The 13,833-nt window shown below is 46.4% G+C and overlaps 1 protein-coding gene across 3 annotated transcripts in view; it reads right to left on the bottom strand.

Moving 5' to 3' along the window:
• Nucleotides 1-792: 792 nt before the first annotated feature.
• LOC124998993 (pleckstrin homology domain-containing family G member 1) overlaps nucleotides 793-13,833 on the bottom strand; it is a 66,039-nt gene continuing 52,998 nt past the window's right edge. For all 3 annotated transcript variants that reach the window (XM_047573703.1, XM_047573705.1, XM_047573704.1), the window contains exons 5-17: nucleotides 11,880-11,926; nucleotides 9,426-9,576; nucleotides 8,946-9,077; nucleotides 8,111-8,293; nucleotides 7,927-8,022; nucleotides 7,529-7,615; nucleotides 7,192-7,225; nucleotides 6,993-7,085; nucleotides 6,755-6,816; nucleotides 6,447-6,638; nucleotides 6,197-6,316; nucleotides 4,234-6,103; nucleotides 793-3,606 (exon numbers count right to left, since the gene is read on the bottom strand). In XM_047573703.1, the coding sequence (XP_047429659.1) occupies nucleotides 2,597-3,606; nucleotides 4,234-6,103; nucleotides 6,197-6,316; nucleotides 6,447-6,638; nucleotides 6,755-6,816; nucleotides 6,993-7,085; nucleotides 7,192-7,225; nucleotides 7,529-7,615; nucleotides 7,927-8,022; nucleotides 8,111-8,293; nucleotides 8,946-9,077; nucleotides 9,426-9,576; nucleotides 11,880-11,926 (4,077 nt within the window). In that variant the 3' untranslated portion in view covers nucleotides 793-2,596. The remainder of the gene's footprint in view (nucleotides 3,607-4,233; nucleotides 6,104-6,196; nucleotides 6,317-6,446; nucleotides 6,639-6,754; nucleotides 6,817-6,992; nucleotides 7,086-7,191; nucleotides 7,226-7,528; nucleotides 7,616-7,926; nucleotides 8,023-8,110; nucleotides 8,294-8,945; nucleotides 9,078-9,425; nucleotides 9,577-11,879; nucleotides 11,927-13,833) is intronic.

The raw sequence follows: 13,833 nt of genomic DNA, 5'->3' as shown, positions 1-13,833 counted from the left end.
ATAGCTATAGCGGCATCCATAGTGGGTCAGTGTTCAGTGTCAGTGTGCACTCTGGGGATGCAGGTCATCTTCCTTCTCGGTCATCTTCCTTCTGCAGCCTGGACAGCGAAGTCTGTGTCCTGATGGGAGCCACTTAAGCAAGATTCCCATACATGCCCTACCTCCACACCGCCCCACACCTCACCAGTTTTTTTTTTTTTTTTTAACTACCTTTTCCATTGCTTAGGAGTGATCCCTCCTCCCCCCGGTTTTGCAGGCTTTAGCCACACCCATGCTTGGCTACAAAGTAAAGTTATGTTCCATCAACCAGTGAACGAAAGAAAACAATAGTTATGCAGTTATGAGCTTTCAAGCGGAACACAATGAATGTAATAAAAGGTAAAAACTTGGTGGAGGACTGCGCCAACGGTGTAATGGATTCAAGGCAAGCTTCCCTACCAAGCTTCCCTATTGGCCCCAATTCACCTACTTGGGACCGACCACAGAGGAGGTACTAAAAAGTACCCAGAAAGTATCCCTTTGGCCTCATTCCGCCCACCTTCTAGCAATGGAAATAGCGATTTAAAGAGGGCGGTGCAGGGCGGCGTGGAGGTAGGGCGTGTATGGAAATCCAGCTTTAAACACAGGAAACAGAATATGGGAGGGGTCCTGTAAAATCCTGTGAGCTGATTTCACTGTATGCTAATGACACAAGGCGTTGAGATGATTTTTGAGCAGACTTCAATCACGTTCTGAACCATCTTACTTCATACTTCATTTTCAATTAATAATAACCACAAAAAGAGCCAAACATTAGTTTAATCTGAATTTATTACCTCCAATACATTGTTTTTGTTGAGCAATGACGACTAGGCAGTTAAAAAAATACAGAACACTTAACTTAAACATCAAAGCTTTATAAAGCATACCTATGGCATACAAGAACAACCTTCCTAAAATGTACATCTTTACAAAGTGTTTACAAAAAAATTAAAAAAAGAAAGACAGAAACTGAAAAAAAGTGCAAAATAAGAGTCATTGAAGACCAACAATCCCCACCAGTGAAACAGAGGACAAAAAAAATATACAGTGAGGAGAAAAAAAAAAAAACATACTTCATATTCCTAACTTACGTTTGAGTTCCCGATATGAACAGTAGGCCGCGGTGTTGTGCTTTCACCAACTTTTCCTGTGACTTGTGATTGATTGTTTAACCAGTGCGTGGCAGAAAAACGACAATTCTCCGATAACATTCACAGTATTTGATTTCGAATTCGGTGAAAGTCCCTAAATAATAGTAGAGAGAACAGTCTTTCAATAAATATGTATTACTTTCATTTACAACCAGCCTGTGGCTTGCACTACGAATGACAAGGGGCTGTGATCCTTTCAAATAGGACACAGTGTGTGTGTGAGTGTGTGTGTGTGTGTGTGTGTGTGTGTGTGTGTGTGTGTGTGTGTGTGTGTGTGTGTGTGTGTGTGTGGTAAATCCTGGGTTTGCTCCAAGGGCAGAGAAAATAACCGTGAACATTAATGAAATGAGCAAGGGTGTGATCTCAGTAGTGTAACAGCAAACAAGGTAAAAATAACAACAGGAAAAAGAAAATGTACACCAAATACAGTACTGTAGTCCTTTAGCTTTAACGTTCCTTTGTGGTCCCTCTTATAAACAAATTAGCATTATTTCTTCTTTTTTAAAAAAAAAAAAAAAAGATACATCATCTACTCGTCAAGATGAGGTGAGATGATGCCCCCAGATTATTACACGTAAAAACCTTTTGTGATCCGCTCACAGATTCAAAATAAATACTAAGGCTTCTTATTAGATTCACTAAAGATATCAGCGTCTTCTCTCGAGTTTTAAAGCACGATACCCCTACTGACGACGAAGCTGGCAAGTAGAGCGACACACGGTAACTTCAGATAGCCTAACGGGCCTAGTTATACTTAACCTACCGAATGTTGTGACGGTGATTTTTTTTCTTTTTTTAATTTATTTTTTTACAGTTGATTCCTGTTCGTTACAATTATTGCTAAAAACCGACTAGCTTGAGTAGCAAAATCCAAACACTGTAAATTTTGTAAAGCGGCTTATTCCGGAGCTGATTCATAGTGTAAGCACGATTAAAAACGCCAAGCCGAGACTGGGTTTCGACCTCTCCTACCGAGGTTAAGATAAAACTAGAGGTGAAGATGCAGTTAAAATAACCTTAAGAGCAAAGTTAAAGGAACTCCTGACACGGCGGTAAAAACCCTCTGCACCTGCGCAATAGAGATATCGGACTCCGAGGCTCACGTGGAAAGCAATGAAAGATTCATTTTGATTATTAAAACCCATTCAGTAACACTCAAACCGAGAGCTTTGCTTTGACGACAGTTTGCCACCTTTACCACCGGACATCTAGAAGTGCTAAGTCAGCTCACAAGCAGGCTTCGATGTGGCGTTCAGACCATAAACGATAGGCGTTCACATTACAAATGTGGCTGCAGTAAAGAAATGGTTGACAGGCGTGTAATATTTACTTCTGTTTGTTGTTTATGATGAAAGTCATTCAAGGCAAAGCAGTAGTGTCCCCTTTGTTGCTATATATGCTGTATGTTAATGTATATTTGGCTCTTAGGCAAAGCTGCTCGAGCTCAGACACTGAAACTTCTCCCTCAGAGACTGGACGATGTTGGGCTGGTTCTGCTGCGGCTCGCTCCACAGGTACTTCTCGAGCTGCTCGCGGTCCAGGGACCTCAGCGGGTTGCAGGAGTGGACCGGGGTGCACGGCAGGCTCTGAGTGTGCAAAAGGCCCCGGTTCTGACCGGAAAGGGCCGCCGTGCTGCCGTTCCTCTGCGCCAGCCTGTCCGGCTCCAGCTCGCTCTCGTCCTCCGAGCGGATCTCTACATAGTCATCGTCGTCTTCCTCGTTGTCCTTAAAGTTGGCCAGGTAGTTCTGGGTGGCGGTGAGTATGCTCAGCGCAGAGGCCCGATTCAGCACCACCACCTGTTGGCCGTCGTGTAGAGTGAGATCCGACTGTCCCTGGGTAGACCACTCTGGGAGGCTGCTCTGACGACCGATCCGGCCCAGACTGTGGCCGGGAAATCTGTCTGTGGATCGATCCACGGCGGGTCCGTTACATTTGAGTCCAGACTGGTGGTTTTTCTCCTGCTGCTGGCCACTCAGAGAACCGGCTGACTGACAGTGCTCTGACGGAGGACACTTTGAGGAGGGTGAAGACGGCGCATTGAAGGAGGGATGCCTTTTAATGGAACTGTACACGTGCTCCTCTTTCTCGCTCGGCGCCGACATGCAGGAGCTCCATCTCTGAGACGGGGGAGAGGTTGGAGAAGCGGGGAGGGTCTTCAGAGAAGGGATGGAGCAGGCGGAGGTGAGCCTGCGCTGAGGGGTGGAGGACGCCCGAGCATCGGCGCCTTCGCTGGAAGAGACGAACCTGGCCAGCTCTCCGTTGCTGTAGGTGGAGTGGAGCCAGTCCTCCTCCAGGGACGTCTCGGGCATGGACGGGGAGGACGACAGCCCTGGGTGCATGTGATGTGGCGTAGCAGAGGTCTGACCGCCTTGACCAGGAGAATCTTTATACATCACCTGGTCGTAGAGCTGGGAGTACTCGGCTATTCTTGCACCTGAAGAGGAAACACAAAGGATATGAACAAAGGTGGATTTTCAAGTCCTACTCATAGACCTGCAGTATCGACTTTTGGCCATTTGGGGGCAGCAGAAACAACACAAGTGTTGAGATTGAGAAAGTAGCATGAAAACCAAAACCATGAGCTAAATGAAGGTTGAAAACCCCACGCAGACAAACAAGGTACAGAGTTGAGTAACAGTTTTCTATGTTTTTATCACTACTAACAACCTATTTCAGCAAACACATAATTGTTATGTTATAACTACCTTTTACTTTAGTGCTACCATTTTTATTTCCCTAGCATTGTTTCTAATTGAATTGACTGATTTTGTTTTATATTTCTTTTTGACTAAACCAGACAATTTCCTTAGTGGACCAGTAAAGTCCTTTTAAGTCTGATTCTACTTTAAATTCATATATTTTATCCAATCTGGACAAAAAAAAAGAAAAAAAAGAATAGAGCAAGAGAGAAAATAACCATCAGATGAATCAAAAATTGAAATAATTATCAGGTGCGGCCCAACTCTGATCTAAAGATTCAGCACTTATAGATAGAGACGTTTTCCTTATTGAGTATCAGTCAAAGTTAATAACGATCAAGAGAGACAAAGAGATGAGATACCTATAGCTGCACCGCCCTGTTTCTTCTCCTCTAAGATGGCAGCCAGGTCTTTCTGTTTCTTCTCCGCTCTGGACCGACTACAAGCGTCTCCGGGGTCCATGCTCCTCATGCGCAGCAGCTGGTTGGCTTTCTTGATCTTCTGACTATACTGCCGTGCCATTAAGAACACGCGGCTCTTGCTTTTTTCCATCAGGTCCAGGTCCACGGACTCGCCCAGAAGGAGAGAGGAGGACGCCAGGGGGGAGTCCAGACCCGCCAGCTCCCCTGGAAACAAACTGTGAAGGTCCTTGAGGGAAGTGTCTCTGGGTGGGGGGGTTCGCTGCGGGAGCTCCACCAGATCGTCGTCCTCGAGGCGGAAGCTGCCGCTGCTGAGGCGAGCGAGCCTGTTACGGATGTTCTTCACCGTGCCTGGGGGGGGCTCTGGGGTTGCGGGAAGGGGGCGTGACGTGGGATCGGGGCTGTGGCTTTCTTCTTCGATGGTGCCTTCGCTTTGTAGGTCAGGGAGGTTGATCAGTGGGATGGTGAATGAAGGCGTGGAGGTGACAGGTGGGGTTTTAGGCTGATGTGCTGGGGGACTCTTGGTTGGGGGACTCTTGGCTGGGGGACTCTTGGCTGGGGGACTGGCTGCTTGAGGACTAATTACAGGAGAGCTCTTTGTTGGGCTGTTTTTGACGGATGAGGGCTTCTTCTTAGGCGACTCGCTGGCGCTCACAGGGAATGCAGCAGGAAGCCGATCAGCTTTCTTCTCATTGTTCTTGATGTAGTTCTCCAAGTCATTCCAGATCTCGTCAACCTGCTCAGACATCTTATCTCCTTTCTGTGTGCGTTGAGAAAGGTTCTCAGAGGCAGAACAGGAGGAAAAGTCCGGCTCGGAAGAACACGGGACAAGACCGGAGGCTTCTGGTCCTTCTACGTCTCCAGAGTGGAGGCTTTCCTCTGACACAAACCCTCCGAGACTCTCAGTCAGGTCCTGCTCTGAGGCCATTAGGCTGTCCCTCTCTTGTTTTAGTTTATTGCCTTCATTCATTCCCTTTGTCTCTTTTGGTGGTGGCTCCCTGAAACAGATGGTGTCATAGATATTCTCCTCAACTATCTTGAGCTCACATGTCTTGCCCTCTTGTGTCGAGGAGCGGTTACTCTCCGACGAAGCGTCTGCTTCAACCGCGGACTCCGTGACCCCTGGAGCACTCGGTTCCCTGGCTGCCTCGCGCTGGGAACCCTGCACACCTGTAGATGTCTCTTTCCTCGACTGGCTATCTTCATGTTCCCTCCTGATGAGGCCCATGCTCTTCAGGTCCTCATAGCTGATGTTGTCATACACATTTTCAATATCGTCTATCGTCAGCTGCTCGGCTGAAGAGGACCCAGATATGTCATTGCTGGATGACTCGGTGTGGATCACGTCCAGGTTGCTGTGACCGGACTGATCATCTTCAGGACTCCCTTTAGCCTCCGTAGCCTTCTCCCCAGCGCTACTCGCTCTCCGCAGGACTCTGCTGCCATTGGGCGGAGGGTCGATCTGCACCGTTGGCACCTGTTCCACGTGCCAGCTGCAGGGCCGAGCTGTCCTGGGTGATGGCGGAGGCTCCGGTCTTTCCGGGGCCACCTCTGGTTCTGGCCCGCTCTGCTCCGTGGGGACAAACATCTGGTAGATGTCCTCTTCCTCGTCATCAGGCTGCATCGTCCTCTGACGCGTGGGGAACATAGCCCTGCGAGCCCGATGGTCGGCCCAAATGTTCCTCATGGAGTGGTCACTTTCTGTGACTATTACAGCAGGAATAGGGGAGTCGGGAGGCTCCTCTGTCACACGGGGCGTCCTGAGGAGAGGAGGGTGGTGACTTCCTTCCCTTACTAGTGATTCTCTGGCTCTCTGAGTTTGAAAGAAAGCAGAAATAAGTTGGCATGTGACATGTGACTAAGACAATGTTCTACACTACAATGCAGCTATGAATTACTACACTACCTGTAGGTCTGAGGGGCTCATGTTAAACGTTTTCCACTGTTCTATGCTGTCGACCGATGCTTGAGGGTTCAGCCTCTTCCTGCTGCTTTTGCCAGGAACTCGGAGCCTTTTTCCGCCACCCTGAATTCAGAGTTATCATCATTAGGATTTTTGAAGTAGAGCACTGTAGATGGATGATGAACCTGTGTGATATGTCATTTTAAGGCCACAATTAAATGACACAGGCTTGTTCTGGCCTGCATGAACTCACCAGTCCGCTGTCGTCCTCATCATCGGCGTCCTGCTGATGTGGCTCCTCCCCTTCCTCCCGGTCGCTGTGGTCATAGTGATCGCCCGGATCCAGGGACTCCTGTGATTGGTTGATGAGGCTACGGCTGCGCCCTATAGTGCCCAGAGCCAGCTGGGACACCGGAGAAAGCAGGGTAGCTCCTAGACTTGTTCGCTAGAGTGGAAGAGGAGGAGAAGGAGGAGGAGGATGGGTTAAGCCTTGGTTAAATGAGATCTATGTTTACAACTTTAGACGTGTTAAAACTGGTGTTCTGGTTCACCATGACTCACCTTTTCACCATCGGTGTTGGCAGCATTCTGCTTCGCATTCTTCAATAATTTGGAAAGAGGTTCTGGGAAAACAGAATAAAGTATGATGAGCAAAGTTCAGCATATAATTGTAATGCTAGTTGGTGCCTGTTTAGCGTAGTTATGGTTGGTTTTATTTCAACAGTATTTTTGAAGATTGATTTAGGAGACCGACTTCTCCTTCTCTATTTCTTTATTTTATTTTATTTACTTTTTTTACCTTTCCTGCGTCCTCTACGAGGAGTGGGGCCTTCCTTGGTTTGGGGGGAATCCTTCTTGTCACCATCGGGACTGTAATGAAACCCGGGATGATCTGGAGAAATAGCAGGAAAAATATCCCATAAATACGTACTGTATACATGCAGTTAAGATGAAAATATATCATTAATAAAATAGATCTAATGTAAATTGGCACTTACGCGTTGCATCCATCTCCAGAATGGCTTGTTTGGCCTAGAATTAAATGAAAAAAGTAGGGATGAGTTCAAGAGGTTATGGATCAATATACATTTTGACACTAGGTGGAGCCAAACTACAGCCTTGATTCAAACGTTGAGCTCAAGTTGGACACTTAACAAGCAGGCCCCTCTCAGTTAAGTTTTCATGAAGCACCATAATGACAATTAAATGAGCGGAAAAAAACATCAAGGCATGAAAAAAAAAAACAAATACAGAGAAAGAAAATTACATTTCCAATGCTTTCTAGTCAAAGTCTGCCTTCACGTCATCAGTGATTAGAGAGACAGCTACGCTCACCTTGGCAGGGATTTTGGCAGGATGATTTTCAAGTATGAGTCTCTTGAGGTGTAAGATCCACATGCGCTTGTCTTGCTGTGATTTGGCCTGAGGACGAGAAGCGAGAGTCACATGTGCACTTTAACGGCAGCTGCAAGGTTGACTTTCTTACATCACAGTACTTGCCCAAAACACGACATTTAGGTAACAACATTAGCTTTTAAGCTCTCGACATGTCTGAGCAACGCTAACTCTGACTAACTATAAAACAATCAGACATGAGCAGCAGGCATACTTGTGAGTACAATGAGTACACATTGCTGGACATTGCTGCCGGTAGCTACATTTTCAAACATGTAATTACACTCAGCTGCAGTTTGTTATGATGTGTGTGGCTTTTTAATACAATGTTGCTATACCTGGACTGTGTGTTGCAATTTGGGATTCTTGTAGTGAAAGACGCTGAAGCTCAGCGGTTCTTTAGGAATGACTTCCACCAGCATCAGGTTGCAGCACTGCAAGAGACAAGCAGGAAGTCACGTTTAAGGGCAGACGCATTTGAGTGTCTCCCGGACACATGGCGTCTCGAGGTGCACGACTGACCAGGATGTGAGCCTTGTACGTGTAGGTTTCTTCCCGTTTCTTGGTGATCAGCAGCAGCTTGTCAAACAGGAAGAGAGTTCTTTCGTTTTTGGCTCGCTGCAGACGAAACGTCCCTTCGAGGACCAGCTCCCCGTAGCCGATCAGATCGGGGCCCTTCCAGTTGGTCAGGAGGCTCTGGATTTCCTGCAGCAAGCACGGGAAAGAGGAGAGTTACCTTTTTGTTTCAGCAGAGAACACGAAAACAAAAATGATTGTGCACTTGTGATGACGAGGAAAGTTTTGAGAACTGATCCAATGTTTCAAGACAGCGGGACGTTGGAAGGTAGAGGATGTGCCTACTGAGTGATTGAAATAAAAAAAAAAACCTTTTGAGAACATTAAAAGTAATACTGGTAAGTGAAAAAAAATAAAAAATACGAAAAAAAAAGAACAAAACAACTGACAGCCAATATTTTGTCCAGCCACTTGGAGAAAATGTTTCCACACATTCCTGCATTCATCTGACCGTTCCGTCTCCCAGCAGATAAAAGAAACTAAGCTTCCCTTTTATGTGTCCTCCTTATGCAAGGCCATCATTAGCCCAGTGGAAAATGCAGCGACTTGCGTAAGATGTGGGGAGGATTGGGGCCTCGGCTGATTCAAACCTAGGGTTCACATAACTGCGCCGCAGCACAATAATAATAATAAAAAAACAAAAAACTGCCTCCTCGAAAAAGAGCTAGTCTGTCGGTTTTAGCTAATGAGAGCCACAGAAAGCACCCTTTGGGGGAAAATGGGAAGACACTGCCTGCTACATGTCATTTTCTCATCTTGTGTCTGTGCATCATCGTTGTACCTGCAACCTCACGGCGTGTTCGTGTTTCCTCTTCATGTCGTTGATGTGCCAGGCCACCCTCTGCATGGTTTCTATGGCTTCCTGCACGACCTCGTACGTCTCCGTGTCCTTCTCCATGCGGTTGGCTATCTCCTGCACAGGCAAACCCGGCGTGAGTGAGCATTTTCACACGCATGCATCATGAACACACACTTTTGGTGCTGCACGCTGCTTACTGTTAATGCATGTCCTGCTCTCGTGCTCGTAAAAAAAAAAAAAAAAAAACAATGCACGAAAGGCAGATCCACAGGAACATGCACACTGAGCACCATATGTCTAAACATTTGGCTTCTCCAGTGGAGCCCAGCAGGAGGCTCGACTGTACACATTTGCATTCGACAATAAAAGCACTGGCGTGAATTTGCAGGGGCGTGCCTGCACTTACATTTTTGCGGGTAAAGATTAATTGTTTGCATGTCAGCGTGCATTTGCGAGACGTACGTGCAACAGTAAGTGGTACTTGAGGATCCTCTGCACTGGCTTGAGCAGGTAGGAGCCCAGGGGCAAGGAGTGTCTCAGAGATTCCTGGCGCTCGCGGAAAAACTTGGCCAACGCCTTGTTCCTCATGCATTCTGTGAGCACGGCTACCGACCTGTGGAGACAGAGCACGGCAAATAAGACATCGGGGACGCGCAGTAAACCGTAATTTGACAGCGATGACGAGTGAGGGCTGCAATCTGCGTCCTGATAGACCCTACTGAGCAAAAGGACAGTTTAACCTCATTGGGCAGAAATGGCTAAAAAGGCTAAAAATAATCTGGATAATACAGTTAAATTAAAATTACGTTATGTTATTTACGTGGGAAATGTACCCAGAATACTATTTAAATTCATAATTTGTGTAGGTTTTCAGTCTTGAACCAAATGTTTGTTTTTGTCTTCCATTACGTTCATTTAATTCAACAGTGTATTTGTTTTTAAATTGGTCTTGTTTTGCATCTTTTTTCTCTCGCTATTGATTATCAAGCTCTATTTTGGCCTCAGATGTCTAATTGACCAATAGATAGTTACTGATTCTGTTGTTGGCCAACACTGACTAATTTTAGTTTGCAGCACTTTTTGCACAAATTTGTAAGAACCTAAATTTAGAGCTTGGCGGCGCTTGTTTGCTGTGTGACCTACTGAAAGAATAAAGAGCTCGTTCACTTACAAATGGATGTGTGCGTGTGTGTGTGTACACATCCACGGCGGATGCAAAGGACGGAGAAAGACAGTTGCGAACTTGTGTCTTTCTTCTGTGTTTTCTGTGTGTGTGTGTGTTTGTGTGTGTGCATGTCTGCATGTCTGAATTCCAGTGCAGCTCCGCACAGGCCTCACATTGTTCTGGAGGAAACCTGACCTCGGAGCTCAGCATGACCATGATACATCTACAGCCTGTGTGTGTGTGTGTGTGTGTGTGTGTGTGTGTGTGTGTGCGCGTGTCGTGTGTGACCTTGGTAGGGGTCACCAGCTGTGGTGTGGATGTGGGAGAAGGTCTATGTCAAACAGCTGACAACAGGCCCTTCACCGCAGACTGTATAAATATGGACAACGCGTCCCCCACTTCCTCGCGTTGGTCACACTGACGCTATTTTCCCGGGGACGCCGGCGGCAGCGTCCTTTTGCAACCTTGGGGCCAGAGCTGCGATATCGATGCCCCGCCCACACTTCCGCCAGACTCACCCGTGTTTTTTTTTTAGTTTAATTAATACTATACTCTGTTCCACCTCCACCGGTTACAAGGAAATGTCGGATTAAACACTATACACAGTCCCGCGGGACAGCCTACGGAGCAGTTGGCATGGACGTCATTATGTCACATCCATAAAAGTTAAAATTAAATTAAACTTTTCCAAAGTTCCCATTTGAACAAGCACTAACGTTATATTGGCTACCTCAAATGACAGAAACCATGATTTGAGGTGTATTTTAGTGTCTTAGTCCCATCCGCTAACATGGAGCAGGTGGAGCTTACGACCTATACTGCAGCCTCCAGCCACCAGGGGGAGCTCTACTTGCTTTGGCTCCACTTTTGAGGAGCGGTTCCGCCGTCCATCTTTATTAGCCATCCCAACCAGTTCCACTTTGCTGTTGAGGAGCCTCGTTTGGATTCATGACAAGGGTTTTGTTTTGTTTTATTCAAGTATTTATTTAAATTTATGTCAAAATAGAAACTGAATTTCAATTTAGTATGCTGTTTTGTGGAATGAAAATGACGGGTAGTTTGGCATGTGGCTTGGCCGCCCTCAATAAATAAACTCACTGAAAAATTTCGCACACACGCACACTTACAGCCTTACACAATCACCCACACACAATCGGCATTCAATTAGTCACCATTAGCTCGTGAATATTCTCTCCCCGCACGTGCCTTTCTTATCATCGACTGTGGAGGAGAAGTGGTAGCCAGCGGCAGAGGTGTGTCGGGTAGGGCGCAGAGAAGAATAGCCTCAGGTTTCACCCGATTTAATCGCAACACGGACACACAAATCCTGCAGAATATTCCACGCAGGTGTCCCAGCGGAGAATAAAACATTACCAGGGTTAGCTATGATAAGGTGACAGCGTTAATACCCCGTCTGTCAGCGTGACGGCTGTAACTCTGTCAATAGGCCGTGAATAAAAGGACGGAAGAAAAGAAGAAGAAGAAGAGAAAAAAATGAAGGGAGAGTGGTAAAGAGAGACCCCGAGGCACAACTGACGGTAGACACTTTGACTCCCGCTGCTTTTAGAGGAGGCTTCTATTGAGAGTGTCAGTTAGTCGGGGACGGGGGAAGAACAGAGGTAACGCATTGAACGACGTGGAACAATGGAGCCATGTGAGACGCTGGGAGGACGGATTATGGATGTGAGATGAGAATGAGATAAGGATATTGTACAGACGTAAACACAGACACACAGGGGTGGATTTCTTACCGTGGGTAGTTGGTGCAGTACTGAGTGTAAATGTGGAAATCTTCACTCTGTAAAAACACAACCAGAACAAATCAGTCAAAAGGATGACTCTTAAATGAAAAGTGACAGAAAATAATAAAAAAAACTTGGAACTTGTGTTTATAAGTGGGCGAATAAATTGCCCGCAGCCACGCGAGGCACGGTTTGACTTAAAGGCTGATGTTGGCGTGGTAACGGGGTGACGTTAAAATGCTGTAACCTGTACAACAAGATGAAAAGTGACGGGGATTGATGTCCAGACTGGCCGCCCCCGAATTCAGCACACCTTAACAATGTCTTAGCCAACCTGTAAGCTTGTGAGGGGAACAATCATGTCTGACGGCATTTCAGATTTCTGACCAGTTTTTGTCTTGAATGCAAGATACTCAGATCTGATCTGATATAGATTTAAGAAATTACATCATAGCAGTGGACACCAGGAAAGCCTAACCCTTCTTTTAAAGTGCAGTTTGAAGTGCCCTGTAATAGATGAGATTATAGGACTTTATCTTAAAGTTCCACATCATTTCTGCCGGTTTATAACTGCTGATACCGTATCAGCTTTGATGACTGGACGGTTATTTCACGTTTATTGGTCTGCACACTCCAAGCCCACGGACAAGGCCTCCACTCTCCTCCTAATTGAACCTCATCCCTGGCCTTTAATTCTCCTCTTATCCCAACAGCGCAGAGGGCTCGGATTAAATATCCCCCATGTAACTCGTCGCCGCCCCTTTCGGCCGAGACTTTTCCCACCTTGCATACCTCCGCGAACATCAAAGGCATCAGACGCAGCATGACTTATCAAAGCTAGAACGGGAACCCCTGCGCTCCCGTGCTCATATTATCCAGGCTTCATCCATCCCCAACATTTTTTTCTTTTTTTTTTTTCTTTCATGGACGTCTTCATCCATTCTCGATCTCGCCTCTTTCTTTCGTTCCTTCCGTTCAGCAGGTTTTCCCCTTACGCTCATTTTAAGAGGCCTCGAGATGAACCCTGAGCTGTTGCATAACGCGAGAGTCTAATTGAACTCTATTTGTGCCTATAAACACTAGAGGGTCACGGGATGCTTGCAGCTTTCAGGAAGCAGCACCATAAACACACAGAATAGATGACTGAAGTATGTCCTGGTTCGTAACGCGCGCACACACACACACACACACACACACACACAAAGAACAACGTGGATATTCTCACACATTTACCAGCAAACTTACAGTGTAGACACTTCGGACACACCGTATGTAAATGTTAAGGTTTCTGCTGTAAGTAAATACAACGTCCAATCAAGTCAAAGCAAACAACTGAACCTCCCTCACACAAACAACGTCTCCCACTAAAATACGCCGAGGCTAAGAACACACACAGATGCGCAGACACAGACAGGCCACTCTCATGATTTGTTAGCCTGAGGTGCTCCGTGGGAACCCTCCTAAATTGAAGAGCAGAGCTCTCCTCCTCGTCTCCAAAAGTCTGCCGCCGCAGACCGGGCCTAAGCGCAACCAGATGTGCCACCATCGATTTTCTGATGACACACGCGCTCCTAATGCACACTACTAATACCCCGCTGTGCCATGAACACAAGACCGCGAGGTACATAAAGGCTTCTACGGAGGGCAAATTTTGCAGAGCATGCACAAGTACAGACAGACGCACACATCTGGACGCTGTCATTGAGCTAAACCAGGAAACCAGCAGACCTTGAAATAACTACATCTATAATACGCCGCTCTTTTAGAAATGTACATACGAGCTGCATTAAAAATCATATAATCATCATTTCTGCATGCGAGACAGCGGCTCCGACACATGATGGAAATCAGAAGATATCCTCCTCTGGAGTAGGAGGTACAAATTACATGAAAGGAGTTCTTCTTGTTTGGGCTTTGGCCACAAATCAGTACATGGGGAAACAAAAAAAAAAGAAAAAAAAAA

Source organism: Mugil cephalus, chromosome 21, assembly GCF_022458985.1.
Source record: "Mugil cephalus isolate CIBA_MC_2020 chromosome 21, CIBA_Mcephalus_1.1, whole genome shotgun sequence".
Lineage (NCBI taxonomy): Eukaryota > Metazoa > Chordata > Actinopteri > Mugiliformes > Mugilidae > Mugil > Mugil cephalus.
This window is presented reverse-complemented; position numbering and strand designations above follow the sequence as displayed.